The sequence below is a fragment of the Giraffa tippelskirchi genome, chromosome 5, assembly GCF_054371585.1.
Source record: "Giraffa tippelskirchi isolate mGirTip1 chromosome 5, T2T-mGirTip1v1.2.pri, whole genome shotgun sequence".
NCBI classification, from domain to species: Eukaryota; Metazoa; Chordata; class Mammalia; order Artiodactyla; family Giraffidae; genus Giraffa; species Giraffa tippelskirchi.
Genome location: NC_137279.1, coordinates 36990303 through 37011152, shown reverse-complemented (window position 1 = coordinate 37011152; position 20850 = coordinate 36990303). Strand labels below are relative to the sequence as shown.

The window sequence follows — 20850 nt, the reverse complement described above, 5'->3', positions numbered from 1 at the left end:
TCAGTGAAGGTCTCTGGCCAAGAGAAGCATCAGCTAGAAGGCCCTCACTGGTGACCTCTGACCCTGCATCTGGGCTCCTCCTCACCTGCTATCCCCCAGTCTCAGTGCAGCCTGGAGTGAGGCAGTCTTCCCATTCTCCTAACACGATGCCTTCCCTGGGCCTTGTCTCTCAAGGCCATTCATCTTGATTAGGTATTGGCAGCCTTGGCTGATTAAACACCCCACCTCCCCTCTTGTTTGTGTCTCCATGAAGAGGTGTCAGAGTTTTTCATTCTTCAGGCTTTGACCTTGGCAGTGATGTGACAGCCCTCAGCACACCTGCCTCAGTGCTGCAGTTGTGTGCTGTGTTGCCAACGACGTTGATTGGGGAAAACTTTGCCTGCACTCTTGGGCAGCATCCCAGGGACCTTCTCCAGCTAGGCAAATCGGGGACAGCTGTCCACCAGCACGTCAAGCTTCTGAGAAAACCAGCAGAAGCTTGGTGGAAGCCTTCCACCAAGGAGAGCCCTAAATACATTCTTTTAAGCCTCTTCCTGGAAGCCTTGATCATGACTCATCATGATCAAGGCCACCTCTTCCTGGAAGCCTTGATCATGACTCATCATCACCTCCTCCAGGAAGCCTTCCTGATTAGTTCCATCCAGCACCCCCATCTCTACCCTCAATGCACTGTGATTGTCAAGGGTTAGTTGACCATTGATATGCGTCAGCCTCCCCTCACTGAACACAGAGAGTAAGTCTACTGTATCCCAAACACATGTGACTCTTAGCTCTGGATGCTGCTCATCCTGAAAGCAGGGAGGGGCTCTGCCTCCCTGAAGAGACTGAAGTCTCCCCCAGCCACATGCTCAGGAAGCAGAGTCACCCACATTCCTGATGTGGGCACTCGGATTCAGTGGCTGGGTGAGGATGGCAAGAAGGAGGGAAAATGGAGGTAGGCACCTGGGGAACAGGAGGAGAATTTTTACCTGAGGATGGACCTTCCTGTGCATCGTGGGCAGGCAGGGGCAGATTTGACCCGAAACCTCAGCCCACACAGCCACAGCAGGTTAGACAAGTGGGTTTAATGATTATCTCCACAGAGTTGGCCTCCTGGGGGTGCTGGAGGGCACAGGGCAGAGGGTTTGCCCTCTGGTCTTCCTAACCGAGAAGACCAGAGGGCAGCAGCCCAATGCCAAGGCCAAGGGCAGTGCCCAGCCCTTAGTACCTCCTCTATATACAACTGCTTGACTCTTCTGCCAGGTCTCGGGCTCTCTGCTTCCTGTGTTAGAGCACCACCAGCAAGGAGCAAACTGTCCTACCTGGAACCACCTCCCCAGCCCTGAGCCACCTCGCTGGGCCCACTGACGGCCTGGTCGCTCACATACTCTTGGGAGCCACCCCAGGATCCCCTGCCTAAGAGCATTGGTGGGACTGAGGAAGTGGTGAAGACTGTGTCACTCTCGATGCTTCTAAAATCCCTTTCTCAGGCACCCACACCCCCAGCCTTGCTTCCTCCTCCCTCACCACCCACCTACTCCCCAGGGCAGACCAATTAACTGAGACTCCAGTGTACAAGGCACTGCAGGACTTGCAAAGACACAGAAGAGGTGCAGAACTTGCACTGAAACAGTTCAGGTAAGAACCATGGCTTAGTAACTGGGTGTGTGCGAGCTTGCTATCGCTACAGTCGCGTCCGACTCTGTGTGACCCCCATGGACTGTAGCCCGCCAGACTCCTCTGTCCATGGGGACTCTCCAGGCAAGGCTACTGGAGAGGGTTGCCATGCCCTCCTCCAGGGGATCTTCCCGACCCAGAGATTGAACCCGCATCTCTTACATCTCCTGCATTAGCAGGCGGATTCTTTACCACTAGCGCCACCTGGGAAACCCAAATAGCTGGGTGACCCTGGGCAAATGTAAGCTTCTCCCTCAACCTCAGTTTCCTCTCTCATGATAAAAAAAGATTTTAATACACCATTCCTGAGGTTTTTCTGAGGCTTAAAAGAATGTATTTAGGGCTCTCCTGGTGGCTCAGTGGTAAAGAATCCGTCTGCCATTGCAGGAAACACAGGTTCAATTCCTGGTCTACGAAAATCCCACACGCCACGGAGCAACTAAGCCCATGCATCACAGCTATTAAGCCTGTGCTCTAGAGCCCAGGAGCTGCAACTTCTGAGCCCATGTACTGCAGCTGTGGAAGTCCAAGCACCCTAGAGCCCGTGCTCCCCAACAAGAGAAGCCACTGCAATGACAAGCCCGCGCATTGCAACTAGAGAGTAGCCCCGGCTCCCCACAACTAGAAAAAAGCCCGCGCAGCAACCAAGACCCAGCACAGCCAAAAATAAATAAATAAATAATTTTTTAAAATAATAATAATGCATTTAAGTTTTGAGAACAATGCCTAGCACGTGATAGCTTTATTACTGTCATTCACTAAGTATTTCAGCAAACATTTATTTATTTAGAGGCTTCCATGTACCAGGATGGAGAAGGGAATGGCAACCCACTTCAGTATTCTTGCCTGGAGAGTTTCATGGACAGGGGAGCCTGGTGGGCTACGGTCTGTGGGATCACAAAGAGTCGGACACAACTGAGCACACAGCACATGCACATGTACCAGGAAGATGAGCTGGATCTTAAAAGATCTTAAGAGGTACTGCCCAGCTTCCCTTCCCCTCCCCAACCCCTTGCTGCTGTTCAGGGGCAGCTGATGTGAACAGTTGGAACTCTCACAGTTGTCGGTCAGCCCTACAAGTCCAGCTGCTCCCAGAGGTGGCTCAGTCCTTCAGCTCCTGCTCTAAGCCCCCAAGCCCTGTGCTTGAGATGACTTAGGTGAATAAAGTGCCCTAGTCCTACCAGCTCCTGGGGGTGCTGACAACAGACATTTGACAAAATAACAGGTGTGTAACACCCACACCATGCCCAGGCCCACCCGGTTACACCCCCTGTGACCCTAATGGGGATAATTCTAAGGCAGGCTAGGAGACACAGGGACAAGGCTATGGCAGGAGTAAGGGAGTGCCGATTTAGGGTGCCTCTGGAGTCACAGCACACAGAGGGCTGCCTCTCTGGATGTACGGGGTTGACTAAAATGCTCGTTCAGGGTTCCCAGGTGCTGTGTGTGTGTGCTCAGTCATTTAGTTGTGTCTGATTCTTTGCAACCCCATGGACTATAGTCCACCAGTTTTCTCTGTCCATGGGATTCTCCAGGCTATAAGAGTGGGTTGCCATTTCCTTCTCCAGTGGATCTTCCCAACCCAGGGGTCAAATTTGAGTTTCTTTCCTTTCTTGCATTGCCTGGTGGATTCTTCATCACTGAGTCACCTGGGAAACCCCAAGTTTCCCATACTATCTTACAAAAAACTCCAGTGAATTTCTGGCCAACTCAATATTAGCATCATAGGACGGCCACAGAGCATCTTCCTTTTACCCTTGAAATCTGGTTGAGCGCATGTGATTAAGACCCTCACTGTCCCTCTGAAGACCCTGGGGTCCCTCCCGGAGGTCCTGCATCTTGAAGTGGGTCAGGGGCACCTAAGGGGGGGCTTTGCCCTGTGGTTACCACCTTTCTCTGGCCCCGGGAACCTGTCTGTGGGCCCTCCTGAAGAGCTAGGCTTGGCTCTTGTCACCCCGTCAAGCAGGGGACTTGACTTGGTTTGTACCTCCGTTTGGCATCCTGGCTTAGTCCCTCATGCTGGGAGGCCTGTCCCAGTTTGAAAAAGGGCAAATCACAAATGTCAACTGGCTGAGACCCAAGTGCCAGGTTCTTGCCAGAGGCACTACTTTTATACCAGCCTGCACAGTCTGCAGCCCTTAATGAAACAGGCTGACAGTCCATTAGCCGCAGAGTGGTCTGCGGGGCTCAGAGGAAAGGAGCTGTCATCTACCTCCCTTCAAGGGCTTTCAAAGGGGAAATCAACTGTGTGTGCATGTGTGTGTGTGATCTTAAAAAAAAAAAAAAAAAGAAAGTAATATCAATCACAGCCATGCCTGTTAACATGCGCAGACAGACAACCTGACATCAAGGAGAACTGTCAACATGTTTCTTGTACTCTGTCCTCCCAGCCCCTGGGAAGCAGGTCTGAGAGATGATCCCATAATAAGAGCACCCACATCACAGCATGGGAAGACCCTTAAGGTCTTCTCATATATTCCCTCTCTGATGTCCAAGTCTTCACTTCAGTGTTCCTGACAAGGAATCAATCTTTCTCTTGAATGCCTCTAGTCACAGGGAACTCACTACCGACTGGGACGTTTCAAACATCTCCCTTTCCAATTCCTCTAACAACTAGAAAGTTCTTCCTGACCTAAGAGCTTAAATTTGGGGCCAAGTAACTTCCACCTGTTCTCCTAGCTTCGCCTTTTTTTTTTTTGGCTGCACTGGGTCTTAATTGCCTTGCAGGGGCTTTCTCTCATTGCAGTGAGAAGGGGCGACTCTTCATCACAAAGCACAGGCTTCTCTTGCTGTGGAGCACGGACTCTGGGGCTTGCAGGCTTGGTAGTTGTGGCTCATGGGCTTAGCTGCTCCACGGCATGTGGAGTCTTCCCAGACCAGGGATCAAACCCATGTTCCCTGCATTGGCAGGCAGATTCTTTTCCACTGTACCATCTGGGAAGTCCCTAGATTTGCCTTTGATGTCCACACACACACACACACACACACACACACACACAACCTCTCTCCAGTCTCCTTTCCATGCTGACATGGTTTTAAGTGTCTTCACCAGTCTGCCTACTGCTTTCTGGACAAGATCCAGCTTATGAATAATATCTTCAGAACGTGGGTCCCACATTGAGAGGTGTAAAATCTCTGCTGCAGCTATTACCAGCGTGAAGACGCACGTGTGTGTATGCAGGTAGAGATGAAGTTCATGGAGCTGTATTTTCATGCATTTCACATTTCATCCCATATTCTCAAACGCCTTGCTGAAATCCCAGTGTATTACATCCAAGGCCTGCTCCTGATCTATCACACTTGCTCTATCCAGAAAAGAACCAAGAAAGAAGGAAGGGTGCCCAGGAATGGGCTTAGCCAACCACATGGGGTTGACAACACAGGGATGGGCAGGACCTGTGCCTTCCTTGTCCTGGACACTAATCTATTCATTCTACCTCAGGTCACATTAACCAACACGGAAGCCAGAGCTCATCACTGACTCCAGCTGAGCCTCAGGCCAGGTAACAGGCTGATTTTGGTTTTAATAAAGGAGGTGGCGCTAGTGGTAAAGAACCCACCTGCCAATGCAGGAGATGCAAGAGATGCTGGTTCGATCCCTGGGTTGGGAAGATCCCCTAGAGGAGGAAATGTCAACCCACTCACTCCAGTATTCTTGCCTGGAAAACTCCATGGGCAGAGGAGCCTGGTCAGCTCCAAGGGTTGCAAAGAGTTGGACATAACTAAGCACGTGCACACACACACAACAGAAGAGTTGGTAAGATAACATGATGTATGTCACTGCCCAACTCCAGAAGAGGCCAGCATTGAGCTTCTAAAGGCCCCCTGGGTGGGATTTTGTGCAAAGGTCCTAAAGGGGTGGAAAGTGAAAGTGCTAAACATTCAGTCATGACTGACTCTTTGTAATCCCATGGACTGTAGCCCATCAGGATTCCCTATGGAATTCTCCAGGCAGGAATACTGGAGTGAGTAGCCATTCCCTTCTCCAGGGGATCTTTCCCAACCCAGCAATCAAACCTGGGTCTCCCGCATTGCGGGCAGATTCTTTACCATCTGAGCTGCCAGGATGGGGCAGGAGGGAAATGCTTTGAGTAGGTCAGGTGGATGAGGCAGTTCATGGAAAAAGTGACAGCTTCCGCAAGACTGGGCCGAAATGGGGATAGAGTGGCCGGGACAAGAGCCCCCTAGGCCCATGGTACTCAGCAAGTAAGGCTGCTGTTGGGGGCATTTTGAACCCTTCTAGAGCAGAGTGTCCGAGAAACAAGGGTAAATTCCAGGGACAACCCCCAGCTTGAAACAGCAGGGAAGCGACCTTACAGACAGTGAGCAGATGGAGCAAGGACCCAGCCAATATCCTCAGCTCTGGCCCCATGGAGGCACAGGGGTCCTGGGCGGTCCTAGGGAGATGAGAACTGACCCAAGAGGTGACTGAGGCTAAATTTCCATCCATGTCCACTGGGGAACAGAGTAAGTCTGACTCACAGAAGTAAAAGCATGTGAAGCTGTAGCTCAGGGTCATCAACACCCACCATGTCTGCTGCTGTCACTCTGTGGAGCTTCCCCTTCTGATGTCATATAGTGGGTTGGGGGGACCCAAGTGCACTAGTTCATATTTACTCATGGTAAAGTTTTCCTTTGACACATCAAAGCAGCCTTTTCAGTCTTGCAGAAATTCACCTAACTAGACTGTTATCCATTCCATGTATCTTTGCTGGCTGTGTTCTAGAGGACATATTGTCAAATGCCCGGCAGAAAATCAAATGTCCTCTGTCTGCACATTCTCCATCTATTAGCACAGTGACCCGCTGGAGAAAAGTGAAAGTAGGAAAGAACAGAGGTTAATCTGACCTGAGTGGCTCTTGGCAAACCCATACTGGCTCGGAGGTCACTACTGTCTTTTCTAAGGGCTCGTCGAATCCAGTAATGCATCACCAAAGATCAGGCATCCCCCCCCACCCCACCTATGTGCCCGTGCTGGTCTCCTGAGGTTTATGAGTCAGCGTTCACAAGCAGACGATGAGACAAGCAGCACGAGGAAAACACAGGGAAACTGGAAGCCAGACCACTGATACACATTTTCCTTTTAATTAAAAAAATGGTTTTATTAACAAGTCTAAAGAAAACTTTCATTGAATCAAGGGGTGTAATACAAATTATAGGGACCTGCATATAAAGCCTGGCACCGAATCTGGCCTTTTAGAAAGATTTATATATAAAAATATGCATCAAAACCTGCGCCAGAAACAGTGCAGAGGTTAACTGACACCCCCAATAGAAGGCCTTACCAAGGTGGTCTGGTCTATGCACACAGTGAGCTCTCAGGCCCACAGCTTCAGGGGTAAGACTTGTGACAACACCCTGCTGGTCTTTGAAGGCAGGACTCCCAAGAGCACCAAAATGACACAAGCCTGGCATATAACAAAAATGGTGCTGGGAAGACAGGCAGGAGAGAGTGCTGTCCTCCTCACCCTCCTTACTGGGCTCTGACCACTCTTCGAGGATTCTGGAACTCTGCAGACAGACTACCTTTAACTTTAGAAGAACTGCAACTTCCAACTTCTGCAAATGTGTTTTTTCCAAGTAAGATGCCTAATTCTAACTCAAGAAGCCAAGTTATAACTGGCCTGATTTTAAGGATGAAGAGTTGGTTCTAATGTTATTTTCTGCAGGTCAAGACCCTGACATACCTGCCAGAGTGGCTTTAATCACGACAGGAAAGAATGATGACAACAGCCTCGATCTAGTTCTGTCTTGGACCCAAGGTAACCAAGCAGTTCTAGCCCAGAAAGTTATATTGCATGGACAATGAAATGAGCAGCAGCTTGGATCAACTTTGGAATCTGCCCCTCTCCCCACTCTGGGTGCAAACTATCCCGCACAAGGCCAAGAGAAGCCTTCGGGAGAATTTGGGTCAGTACAGAAGTCCACAAGGAGGAAGACGTAGTTTCTTTACTGGTAGGCCTGACATTTTGGCTGATCAGGGTCAGGAATGTTTGACCACTGGCTTATTCACCATGGAGGGGCTACTATCCTGGGTCAGCTCATCCTGTGGTTCTGTGAAAAGGGGCAACCATCCCTGACTCATCTCTGCTGCTGCCCAAATAGCAGGGCTCCACAGACTGGGGAAGGAAATGGCAACCCACTCCAGTATTCCTTGCTGGGAAAGCTCATGGATAGGTTAGCCTGGTGGGCTATGGTCCATGCAGTTGCAGAGTCAGACACAACTTAGCAACTAAACAATGGATGGGAAACAAACAAATGGGGACCAGGAAGAAATGGAGGGCGGGCATAGGGGAGCACAAGGAACAGCAAAGAAGGGCAAAGAGGGGTGCCCTGTGGGCCTCCAGTAGCTGGCAAGGACAGCAGGCCTCCACAACTTCAGAGCACCTACTAATTACTAAAAGGATGGGGAGGTGGGCGGGGGGGGGGGGTCCCTTCCTGTCAGACCAGTGGGTTCCACAGGGAAACCAGCTGCCCTGCCCGTTTTCTCTCCAAAAGCAGAGTGATTTTCTCAGCTACCTCCACGGTGGTTTTTAATTCCTTCCAAGTCCCCAGCCCAAATGTCTTGCTGCGTGGCAATCTGACGCTTTTCCTCAACTATGGCAGTAAGTGAAGGGAGGGTAAAAGGGTCTGAGTCACAATTTAGGCAAAAAGCCAGGAGCCCAGTTGGGCTGTTAATGAGGGACGTCCTCTCTCAAGCAGCGCATTCATAGACCTGAGAGCTCAAGGTGAGAGACCGGCACTCCTGGTCATGGGGGATCATCATCACACATCCTGACAGACCAAGGTACCGAGGACATTTGGCTCAGTTACTACGGCTCTTTTGGGACAGGAGGCCAATCCCGGCAGCTCCTTCGCCAACTCTCAGGGCATTTTAATCCACTTAAAAGTGACCTGACAACACCCTCTAGTGGAAATTATAAATAAAACAAGGGCTGTGCGTCCAATTTACCTTCTGAGGCCAGAGTGGTTTCCAGAGTCCCCATAAAATGGAATAAAATAACAAAAACAAAACATTTTCTTTAAGAATGTAATAATAAAAAAGGTGGGAGTTCACAAGCCATCTGTAGGCCCCTCAGTGCCGAATCACCTTCCCTCCTCAGACACTGCCTTCAATACATCCTAAGAAAGGGGGGCATGTTGTGTGTGTGGGGGGGCACTGATCCCCTTAGAGTTTGGGCAGACTGCCTGCTGGTGCCAGGATGATGCCAAACACATAGAAGAGGCCCAGCAGAAGGTTGAGCTTGGCAGTCTTCTGGGGCAGTTTGTTGAAGGTCTGGCTTCGGAACTGTCTCTCAAGGGAGAAGGCCATGGGGATGGTGAGCAGGGGCAGAGCCAGGCTGATGCTGCAGTGCACAGCCAGGATGCTGAAGACCAGGTAGGGCAGGAAGAGCAGGGTGTTGTAGAGCACATAGGAGAACGTGGGCCCGATGAGGATGGCGAGTGTGACGATGCCAGCCTCCCGGTCCGACTCCATATCCCGGGTGTTGTTGGAATGGAGGATGGCCTCGGTGCTAAGGGCGAGAGGGATGGCGTAGAGCAGTGGGAAGACCGCCAGGGACCCCACCTGGACAGCGTAGGCGAACATCACAGCCAGCGGGCCGAACGTGATGAGGATGACGAGGTCCCCCAGAGCCAGGTACTTGAGTCCAATTCCTATGGCCAGAAAACCCAGAGAGTTGGTGTGAGATCGGGGCTGGAAACTGCGGGGCTGTTCTCCAGTGGAAAGGCAGGCTGCCTGTGGCTGGGCAGGGCATTTTCTTCTTAGTCTGGGAGGCAGGGCAGTGGTTGTATTCCCCTCCCCTCCAGAGCAAAATCCGAATTCTTCTCCGGTAACACAGAGGGACAGAAAAGACTAACCCTTTAACACCCAGTTCAGTCTGAGTCATCCCTGAGTTTTCCTTCCTGCTGTCCCTCAACAAAAGGGTTTCCCAGGTAAGGCTAGTGGTAAAGAACACTCCCTACCAATGCAGGAGACATAAGAGATACAGGTTTGATCCCTGGCTGGGGAAGATACCCTCAAGAAGGGCATGACAAACCACTCCAGTATTCTTGCCTGCAGAATCCCACAGACAGAGGAGCTTGGAGGACTGTAGTCCATGGGGTCAAGAAGAGTCAGATACGACTGAAGTGAGTTTGCATCCATGTCCCCCAACAAAGCCCTGACACAAAGAGCAGGGGCTTCCCAAACTAGTGGTTACCAGTTGGGAGGGGTAGGCGGAGGGACAGAACAAGGGTGAGGGAAGGGGAGGTACAAACTACTGGGTGTAAGACAGGCTCAAAGATGTATTGTACAACAAAGGGAATACAGCCCATATTTTATAGTAACTGTAAATGGAAAATAATCTTCAAAAATCGTGTAAATTAAAAATTGGAAAAGTTGTTAGAAAAAAAGAGCAGGGGGTTCCCAGTCACACACAGTTCAATGGGGAGTCCGTGACAGCTCTCACAGGCCTTACAGTCCAGGGCTTGGCTTTCTTTCACCATCCATCAGCCCCCATAAGACACTGCTCCTGTCAGGAACACCGCGAGATTAGCCCCTCATGGAATATCCATCCCAGCTTCTTACTTTTTGGCCACAACCTCTGGCAGCATCTTCTGGTTTTGAAAGCCCCCAGTTAACCTCAGCAAAATTTCAGGATTCCCAAACTCCATACAGAGAAACTTTCACCCACATAATAAGGAAGACAGCTAAGAAGGTGAAGTTACAACACTGCTTCCCCCGTCTCTGGTTCCCATGAAGTTAAAACGCTGAATAATCCCTCATTTTTCCTCCTGTGCTGCTGATCAACCTCAAATCCTGTCTTTCGAACCAGCCCAGTTTCTCCATCCCCAAAGCCACGCTCCAGCCTGCCACACTCTATCCCAAAGTCCAAGTCAGGGTCATCTTATGCACTACATTCCCACCCCCCACCTCCCGCAACACTCAACTGGTCCCTCAGCTTCAGTTCTCATCACTGCCTCCCCTCCTTCATCCCAATCGAATCTCCACACTGCAGCCAGAATTTGTTGTGTAGTTGCTAAGTTGTGTCCAACTCTTTGCAACCCTATGGACTGTAGCCCACCAGGCTCCTCTGTGAATGGGACTTCCCAGACAAGAATACTGGAGTGGGTTGCCATTTCCTTCTCCAGGGGATCTTCCTGACCCAATGTGTCTCCTGCATTGGCAGGCGGGTTCTTTACCATTGAGCCACCTGGGAAGCCCCTGCAGCCAGAATGGTGCTCTCAAAACACTAAGCTGGCTGTGCCTTTCTGCAAACACATACCAGAACACCCTATCAACAAGTTGTCCCCAGGATAAGAACAGCTCCAAATTTTTCACCTGACTCAGCTTTGGCCTGGCCCTGCCCTGCCTCCCTCCTGCCTTGCTCTGAGCTCTCCTCCCCTTCCCACCTCTACATCCTTCAGTTCCTCTCAGTTCCTCAGGGCCTTCAGACACTCCCCCACCTCCAGACCCTTGCCTGGTCAACTCCTGCTCAACCCTCAAGACTTTAAGGTCATTCCTCAGCCGCCTTCCTCAGTGTGAGACCATATTTAGTCCCCTTGCAATATGCATCATAGCATCCTGACTTTCATAAATTCCACCACACTTGTAATTTTTTTTTTTTTTTGGTGCTGAGTGGCATGAAGGATCTTAGATCCTCAACCAGGGATTGAACCCATATCCCCTGCAGTAGAAACACTGAGTCCTAAGCACTGGCTCTCCGGGGAATTCCCACACTTCTAATTCTTAATCTCCCTCTCTCCCATGAACCGGTAGGTTTCACGAGGGCTGGGCTTTGTGTCTGCCTTGTTCACAGCTGGCTCCTCAAGGCCTGACAGGCTGAACTGAACACAGAGCTACAGTAACAAGCACCTGGAATTTGGGACCAAGGTTGTGAAAAATGTCCCACTGGGACTGAAACAGGCAAAGCAGCATGGGAAGAGTGAGAAGCACCCACTCAAAGAGGTGACCCACAAATATATTGCTACAGAAGCTTGGGAAACCTCTGATCTAAAGAAGTTACTGAGACATGGCCCCAGGATCAGAAAGTTAAAAAAAAAAAACAACTACTGGGTCATAAAGTGCATTTTAAACAGTTAAAAATGAGAGACATTATCTGTAGGGAATCTAAAGGCTTGGCAGCTGAAGAACAAGATGCAGCGCAAGTTTACCTCCAGACTTGTGGCTGGGACTCTTTAGCGCTAAATGACCATGGTTGGCTCTTGGAAAAGAAGCATCTCCAGGATAGGGTATAACAGGAATGGTCCCTGAGTCCCACCAACACCCAGCAAACTCATTCTCTACTCCTCACGCAGTGTTTTGATAAATAATTTGGCTGTGTGAGGACAGGCCCACCAGGAGGAAGGTCTCTCCAGCAGCACGTGAGCTCTAAATGAGGAAACCGATGTCTTGGGTGACATCCCACACATTTAGGCACTGCCCCTGCCCAAGGAAGATGACACGCAGGACTGCTCCCACCACCGATCCAGCGAGTTTCTCCACCAGCTGCCCCTTCCTTTATTTATTTCCTCAGCTCTCCAGACAGACCTCAGGACTCTATGGAAAGAAACAGAACAGCTCTATAGCCCTGATTGACCTCTGGCGAGAGTATCCAAGAACACCTCATTAAGTCACCTGGCAAAAAAAAAAGACGTGAGCAAGGCCGAACAGGAAAGGAGTATGTTACTGATTCAATGGACATGAGTTTGAGCAAACTCCAGGAGACAGTGAAGGACAGGGAAGCCTGGCACCTGGTGTGCTGCAGTCCATGGGGTCGCAGAGTCGGACATGGTTACTGAGCGACTGAACAACAAAAGGTTGAACAGAAACCTGTGCCTGCAAAGATTAGCCCCCACCTTCAACAGAACTTGCACAAAAACCAACCACAAAGCTCAGCTGGGGATGAGAAAGGTCTGTCAACCTTCTTGAGGTTATCTGACATTAGAAAATGACATAGCCCTGGAGCAGAAAGTCCTGTTTTCAGAGTGTCTGACCCAAGGCTCACGAGCTCCACCCGATTCAGAGGTGTGGCCCACCTGGGAGTTTCCTTTTAGGCATCCCCTCTTCCCAACACCATCTTCCACAGGGGCCAGCACAGTGAAATCCTGGGCCAGTTCTCCACACAGCCAGCCAGAAGGAATTTGTTAAAACAAATCAAAATGTTGGCAAGGACATGGAGTAACTGGAACTCTCATGCCTTGCGGTAAACAAAGGTAAACAAAGTAGAAGTACTTTAGGAAACACTTTGGCAGTTCATAAAGTTAAACATCATCTACCCTATGACCCAGTAATCTGATTCCTAGGCATTTACCCAAGAAAGAACAAACACAAATATCCACAGAACACTTGAAAATGAATGTTCAATCATGATAGCCAAAATATGGAAAAAATCCAAAAGTCACCGAACAGGATAATGGATAAAACACACTGTGATATGTTCATACAATGGCTACCTTTTAGAGACACAAGGAACTACTGATCACATCACAACACATTGAAACTCAAAAACCGGCACAAGAATTCATACTGAATGATTCCATGTACATGATGCTCTGGATCAGGCAAAATGAATCCATGTGAAAGAGGAACAGTGGTTGTGGTGGTTCCCTCTAGATGGAGAGAGTGGGGCTGAAACGGAAGAAGCACAAGGAAGCTTTTGGGGGTGATGAAAATGTTCTGTATTATGATAGGGGTATGGGTTATCAATTGAACCAGTCAATCTTAAGAGAGATCAACCTTGAATATTCATTGGAAGAACTGAGGCTGAAGCTGAAGCGTCAGTATTTTGGTCATCTGATGCAAACAGACAACTCACTGGAAAAGTCCCTGATGCTGGAAAAGATTGAGAGCAGAAGGAGAAGAGGGCATCAGAGGATGAGATGGCTGGACGGCATTACCAATGCAATGGACATGAACTTGCGCAAACTTCGGGAGATGGCGAGGGACAGGGAGGCCTGGTGTGCTGCAGTCCACGGGGTCACAAAGAATGAGACACGACTGGGCGACTGAACAACAACATGAGTTATACAGCTGTATGTATTAATGTTTGTTAAAATTCATCAAACTATAAGGCTTAAAATCCATGCATTCCACTGTTCGTCAATTATACATCAATAAAGTCAACGTCAAAAAAATGTAAGTCAGATTATGTCATTCCTCCACCCAATACATTTCAATGTCTCCCCATTTATTCATTCAATAAATATTAAGTACTGACTACATGCCAGGCAGGCACTGTTCTGGGCACCATGGGGTTCAGCAGAGAACAGAGATTAAAATCCCTACCCCCAGGGAGTTTACAGTCTAAGTGGGAAGGTAATTAACACAGCAAATACATTCTGTGGTTAGAATGTGATGTGTGCTGTGTAGAAAAAGCAGAGAAAAGTAATAAGGAAGATACTGTAGAGGAAGATACTATAGGGAAAACACAGAGAGGGTGCGTGATTTTACTTTTTTCAGCTGCTGCAGAAAGCCTTATTGTTCTGTAGTTTCAATAGGGTAGAAAAAAAGGCCGTACCAAGCAGCTGACATTTGAGCAAACGGGGGGTAGTTACAAAACAAATCATACACATAGATGGGGAAACAGCGTTCTAAACAGAGGAGACAGCATCTGCAAAGGACCCGAGGCAGGAGCATGCCTGGTGCCTTCCAGATACAGGGCGGTGTGGCTGGAGCGTGGTGAGGAGGAGCACAGGTCAGAGAGCTGGGGGAGGTGGGGGGGTGAGAAGATAATGTCAGGCCCTAGGAGTCATTGTAAAGACTTTAATGGGATGGGAACCAAGGCGAACTTTGAGCAGACGACTGACATGGCTGCAGGAATCCTCTGGCTGCTGATCCAGGAGCACCCTGAAAGGGACAAGGGTGGATGCACAGAGATCGGTAAAGCATCAGCCGCAATAATCGAGGGAAATGACTGGCAGTGGTGGGAGGGGATGAGAAGCGGTCCAGCCCCAAATGCATTTTAAGAGAGTCAACGGGACTTACTGACGGTCTGGATGCGAGACGTGAGAAAGGAGAGTCAGGGATGATGCCCACGATTTGCAGCCTGAAGAACCAGAAGGATGCAGTTGCCATCGAGTGAGAAGGGGAAAGCTGAGGGTAGAGCAGATTTTTGGGGGGGAGAAGATCAAGAATTTGGCCTCAGAAATGTCAAGGTTGAGATGCCTATAACCTCTAAGAGAAGTTACTGAGTAAGAAGTTGGACCTTGGGGCTTCCCAGGTGCTCCAGTGGTTAAGCATCCGTCTGCCAGTGCAGGGACATGGGTTTGATCCCTGGTCCGAAAAGATCCCACATGCCGAGGAACAACTAAGCCTCAGTGCCACAACTAATGGGCCTATGCTCTAGAGCCTGCAGCCGCAACTACTGAAGCTGGTGTGCCTAGAGCCTGTGCTCTGCAACAACAGAGGCCACCACAACGAGAAGCCCGAGCACCACAATGAAGAGTCACCCGGCTCACCACAACTGAGAAAGCCTGTGCACAGCAACAAAGACCCAGCACAGCCAAAAATAAATAACTAAAACAGAAGTGGGATCTGAGTTGGAGTTTAGTGGAGATACCTGGTCCAGAGGTAGAAATCTGAGACTCACCAGCTTAATAGATGGCGACAGAAGCCATGAGACTGGCTGAAATCGCCAAGGGAGTAAATGGAGTTAGAGAAAAGAGGTCTAAGGACTAGGCTTGAGAGTGAGGAGGAACCAGCCGAGACTGAGGCCCTAAGAGATCAGTATGATCTAGCCCCTGCCTCCCTTGACAGCTGCATCTCAGTCTCCCTCTTGATTATGCCGGTCTTTCAGCAAATCCTGAGATGCCAAGCCCTTCCCTACTCCAGGATATTTGCATCTGCTGTTCCTTCAGTCCTGAAGAACCTGACTCAGACCCCAATTCTGCCCCAGGGCTGGCTCCTTGTCCTTCAAATCTTAGTTGAAGTGTTACCTTCACAGAGGGCCTCTTTCCTCCACCAGCACCTTACACATTCATTCTATTTCAGCACCCTACTGATTTCCTTCACAGAACTGTTTACAACTGGCTGCCAGTTCACCACAGTTAGTCCTGCTTTTCTTCTTTCTCCTTCTGATGCTCCATCACAGTTCCCTTGGCCAGTCTTCTCCTCTCACCTCTTAATATTGGGGCTCCTCGGGGTGTCTGTCAATAATCCCTCCTCTGGGCTCTCACCCTGCTGTACAACTTAATCTATGTGCACAGACTCTCAAAAGTCTCTACCTCCAGGTCAGACCTCTCCTTTGAACTCAGACTCAAATCCAACCGTCAATTTGACAGCTCCACGTGGAGATCTGACATGTTAAGATGTCCAAAGTCAATGTCTCCATTTTCTCTCCACAAACCTATTTTCAACCTTCTCTCTCTCACTCCACATCAACTTCACTATTTCAATTGCTCAGGCCAGAACCTTAGAGTTATGTTTGTTTGGGTGTTTTTTTTTTTTTAGAGTTGTATTTAATTCCTGTTCCTCCCCTGTCTCACGTCCCATCTATCAGCAAACCCTGCCAACCTTCAAGATATATTCAGAATCTAACTACTTCTTCCCTCTCCACTAATCTCACCCTGATTCAAGCCACCAGACATCTCTTGCCTGTTTTACTTGACAGATTCGTTCTGGGTGTTCCTGCTTCTCCCCTTGCCCTCCTTTATCCATTCTCAGTAACTTAGCCAGAGTGATTGTTTCAAAACACTAAGGCCTATGTCATCTCTGTGCCACACTGCCTTGCCCAAACACACTCCTTTTACTTCACCTCCATTTACTGTCTCCCTCGTGCACACCCTGGACTCCATGCTGTTCCTCCAACATTTTCAGGGACACTCCTGCCTCAAGGCCTTTGGCAATTGCTGTTCCAACATACTCTTCCTCCAGATAACTGCTCGGCCAACTCCCTCACCTGTCACCTCCTACAATCTTTGCTCAAATGCTACCTTCTTCCAGATACCTGCTTAGCCAACTCCCTCACCCCCCTCTCACAATCTCTGATCACATGTTACCTTTTTTTTGGCTGTGCCAAGGGGCCTGTGGGATCTTAGTTCTCCAACCTGGGATAGAACCTGCGCCTCCTGCACCGAGAGCACAGAGTCAATTCCGGACCACCAGGGAAGTCCCTCGTGTTACCTTTTTTATGAGGCCTACCCTGATCAAACTAATTAAAATTAGTTTGTGTCCTCCTTCCTTGCTCTACTTAATTTTTTTGTTTCCCTATAGTACTGTTCATCTTCTCATGTACTGTAACCAAGGCACAAATTCATCCTGGCTTACCAGGAACTCCCTGGTTTCCTAAAGCCCCACATCTTGGAAACACTCTCAGTGCTGAGCAAACCAGGATGTTGGTCATCCTAACAATAATTTGCTATTTTTATTTTCCTATCTCTCCTCATGATATATAAAATCACTTCCAGAAGGGCAGGGACTTGACTGCTGTGTTCAGGTAGAACAGAACCTGACACATAATAGGTGCTCAATAAATAGGGCTTAAACACCTGCCCTGGAGAAGGAAATGGCAACCCACTCCAGTATTCTTGCCTGGAGAATCCCAGGGACGGGGGAGCTGCCGTCTATGGGGTCGTACAGAGTCAGACACGACTGAAGCGACTTAGCAGCAGCAGCAGCAGCAGCAAACACCTGTCCATCAGCACTTTAATCAGCCTGCTGCAAGGGGTCACCTAGCAAACTAGCTGAAAGTAATTAGGTGTATAATTTGAGCTCTTCAAATTTAATTCTACTAAAATTTGACACTGTGGCATTATAAGGGCTTCCCAGGTGGCACTAGTGGTAAAGAACCAGCTTGCCAATACACACGTAAGAGAAGTGATTCGATCTCTGGGTCGGGAAGATCCCCTAGAGGGGAGACCAACCCGCTCCAGCATTCTTGCTTGAAAAATTCCACGGACAGAGGAGCCTGGTGGTCTACAGTCCATAGGGTCGAAAAGAGTTGGAGATGACTGAAGCGACTTAGCACCCACACACATGGCATTATAAGGTATGAAGAATGAGAGGAAATTAGACACCAAAAATTTCAGTATATACCGTATATATGAGTTATTCCTAACATCCATAAGCCAAGCCAAAAATGTTATCGCCCAAATCCAAATGGCCCAAACATTATAGATTTCACATAAAATGGTCTAATTCAGAAAATAACCTTTGACACTTCTTCGAGAGCCCTATAATTCCCAAGCAAACTGTAGTTTCCACGCAACTAAGACTTGCAGCAAATAGGCCAACTTACCTCCTGTGTAGAGAAAGGAGCCAGATAGACCTCCGAAATAGATGAGAGCTAAGTGCTCCAGTTTCAGAGGGGACAGACAGTAGAGGCAAGCGGCACAGACACAGCCCAAGGTGTAGAGGAAGACGCCAAACCGAACGACATCCTGGGGCTCCAAGATTCGGTCCACCAGGGTCCTGTCATCACTCTTTTTGTGGTCAATGCCCTTGGAAAAGTCGTAATAAGTGTTGACCAAATTGCCAGCCCCGTGCACCGCGAGGACAGCTATGGCACAACCCACCAACAGCCTGGGATCCAGGACGCCTTGGGATCTGTATGCCAGGGCACTGCCCAGGGCCACCGGGGTGAGCGAGGCGCTGAAGCTCCAGGGCCGCAAGGCCAGGACATAGGAGGCGCACTTCTGCCTCCACGAGCGCTGCGGAGGTCTGTCCTGCTGAGGACAGCCGTTCCCCAGCAGGTCCCTGTCCTCAACCTTGGCCGTCTCTCCTGCGTGGATGTTAATCTTCTCCGCCATGGAGGCTGCACGTGGGTTAAGTCAGAGGTAGTGACCCACTGCGCAGCGTCCGCGCTAGGGCGAGGACGGACGGGGCGGGGCGACGGACCTGACCTTCTTCGGTTCCACCACGGACAGGGATGGGGAGGCGGCGGCGCCCGGGGGCTGCAGCGAGTGAGCCTGGCACCCCAGGAGGCCCGGCGGCACGGCCCCGACCTCCTGTCACCTGTGTAAGTCTGCTTCCAGACCCCAGCCCCGACCGTTCTAGACCCTCAGTATGAGCCCCGACCGCCACCCCGGGGCTGCCGGGGCCGCCATGTTGTGCGTCCGCCACCTCAAGCCCGCCGGGAAACACCGGCCGGCAGCGCGGCCCTGGGCCTGGGCTAGGGCCGAGGCGGGGTTAGGGGCGGGGCGGGGCCGGGACCGGGCCGGAGCGGGGCCGGGCCGGGGCGGGCCCGGGCCAGGGCGGGGCGGGGCCAGAGGCCTAGGGGCGGGACCGAGTAGGGTGGCGACCGAGCAGCCCCGTCCTTCTCTTGCCCAAGGTCGGGGACCCACAGTTGCTTTGAGTCTTGTTGAAAACAGCCTAACGAACGACCACGAATGCATGTCGCTTTACGACTTACCAAGAGCTGTCACTCACGGAAATAGAACTCATTCTTTTTTTCGTTCAACAAACGTTAATTGAGCCCCCACTGTGTGCAGCAAGATTTATTGAACACCTACTGCATGCAGCAGTGAACAAAATGGACAAAACCAGGGAGCACGTTGAGGGTGATAAGGAAAGTATAATTATATCCCTTCCTTTTCAAGTGAGAAAACTGAAGCTCTGAAATGGAAAATGCTGTCTAAGAAATTATTAGCTTTGCCAAGACAGGAAGGCAAACTGAAAGTCCATCCATAGATAAATGGATAGTTCAGTTCAGTCGCTCAGTCGTGTCCGGCACTTTGCGACCCCATGGACTGCAGCATGCCAGGCTTCCCGGTCCATCACCAACTCCCAGAGGTTACACACTCATGTCCATCGAGTCAGTGATGCCATCCAACCATCTCATCTTCTGTCATCCCCTTCTCCTCCTGCCTTCAATCTTTCCCAGCATCAGGGTCTTTTCAAATGAGTCAGTTCTTCGAATCATGTGGCCAAAGTATTGGAGTTTCAGCTTCAGCATCAGTCCTTCCAATGAACACCCAGGACTGATCTCCTTTAGGATGGACTGGTTGGATCTCCTTGCAGTCCAAGGGACTCTCAAGAGTCTTCTCCAACACTACAGTTCAAAAGCATCAATTCTTCGGTGCTCAGCTTTCTTTATAGTCCAACTCTCACATCCATACATGACTACTGGAAAAATCATAGCTTTGACTAGATGGACTTTTGTTAGCAAAGTAATGTCTCTGCTTTTTAATATGCTCTCTAGATTGGTCATAGCTTTTCTTCCAAGAAGCAAGCATCTTTTAACTTCATGGCTGCTGTCACCATCTGCAGTGATTTTGGAGCCCAAAGAAAAAAAGCCTCTCACTGTTTCCATTATTTACCCATCTATTTGCCATGATGTGATAGGACCAGATGCCATGATCTTAGTTTTCTGAATGCTGAGTTTTAAACCAACTCTTTCACTCTCCTCTTTCACTTGCATCAAGAGGCTCTTTAGTTCTTCACTTTCTGCCATAAGGGTGGTGTCATCTGCGTATCTAAGATTTTTGATAATTCTCCCGGCAATCTTGATTCCAGCTCGTGCTTCGTTCAGCCTGGACTTTCGCATGATGTACTCTGCATATAAGTTAAATAAGCAGGGTGACAATATACAGCCTTGACGTACTCCTTTCCTGATTTGGAACCAGTCTGTTGTTCCATGTCCAGTTCTAACTGTTGCTTCTTGATCTGCAATTCTTTAAGAATTTTCCACAGTTTGTTGTGATCCACACAGTCAAAAGCTTTGGCATAGTCAATAAAGCAGAAGTAGATGTTTTTCTGGAACTCTCATGCTATTTCAGTGATCCAACGGATGTTGGCAATTTGAATGGATAAAGATATATCTAAAATGGAATATTGTGCCATGTGTACAGTTGCTCAGTCATGTCTGAGTCTCTGTGACCCCCATGGACTGTAGCCCACCAGGCTCTTCTGTCTGTAGGATTTCCCAGGCAAGAATACTGGAGGGGGTTGCCATTTCCTCCTCCAGGGGATCTTCTCAACCCAGGGATCTCTTGCATCTCCTGAATTGGCAGGCAGATTCTTTACCACAGGGCCACTTGGGAAGCCCCAAAATGGAATATTACTGAGCCATAAAAAGAATGAAATATTGTCATTTGCAGCAACATGTATGGACCTAGACATTATCATACTAAGTGAAGTAAGTCAAAGACAAATATTATGTGATATCATATATGAGAGTCCCTTGGACAACAAGGAGATCAAACCAGTCAATCCTATAGGAAATCAACCCTGAATATTCATTGGAAGGATTGATGCTGAAGCTCTAATACTTTGGC

The 20850-nt window shown here is 49.4% G+C and overlaps 2 protein-coding genes and 1 long non-coding RNA gene across 4 annotated transcripts in view; 1 reads left to right on the top strand and 2 right to left on the bottom strand.

Annotated features, from left to right (window-relative positions):
* Positions 1–6737: 6737 nt before the first annotated feature.
* UBIAD1 (UbiA prenyltransferase domain containing 1) lies at positions 6738–18700 on the bottom strand. Of its 2 annotated transcripts, XM_081493296.1 has the most exons (3): positions 18151–18700; positions 17874–18057; positions 6738–9312 (listed from the first exon to the last, which is right to left on the bottom strand). In XM_081493296.1, the coding sequence occupies exons 1-3, from the start codon at positions 18382–18384 to the stop codon at positions 8825–8827; spliced, it is 906 nt and encodes a 301-aa protein (XP_081349422.1). In that variant the 5' UTR covers positions 18385–18700; the 3' UTR covers positions 6738–8824. The 2 variants fall into 2 exon arrangements, with proteins under 2 accessions (XP_081349422.1, XP_081349421.1); XM_081493295.1 differs by having other exon boundaries at positions 17874–18700.
* On the bottom strand, positions 11519–15866 carry LOC145507222 (uncharacterized). Its single transcript, XR_014054705.1, has 2 exons — positions 15756–15866; positions 11519–14469 (listed from the first exon to the last, which is right to left on the bottom strand). It is a non-coding gene; the product is annotated as an uncharacterized LOC145507222 (long non-coding RNA).
* Positions 18403–20850, top strand: part of MTOR (mechanistic target of rapamycin kinase) — a 132416-nt gene continuing 129968 nt past the window's right edge. The window contains exon 1 of the mRNA XM_081493286.1: positions 18403–18593. The gene's annotated coding sequence lies outside the window, so the exon portion shown is untranslated. The remainder of the gene's footprint in view (positions 18594–20850) is intronic.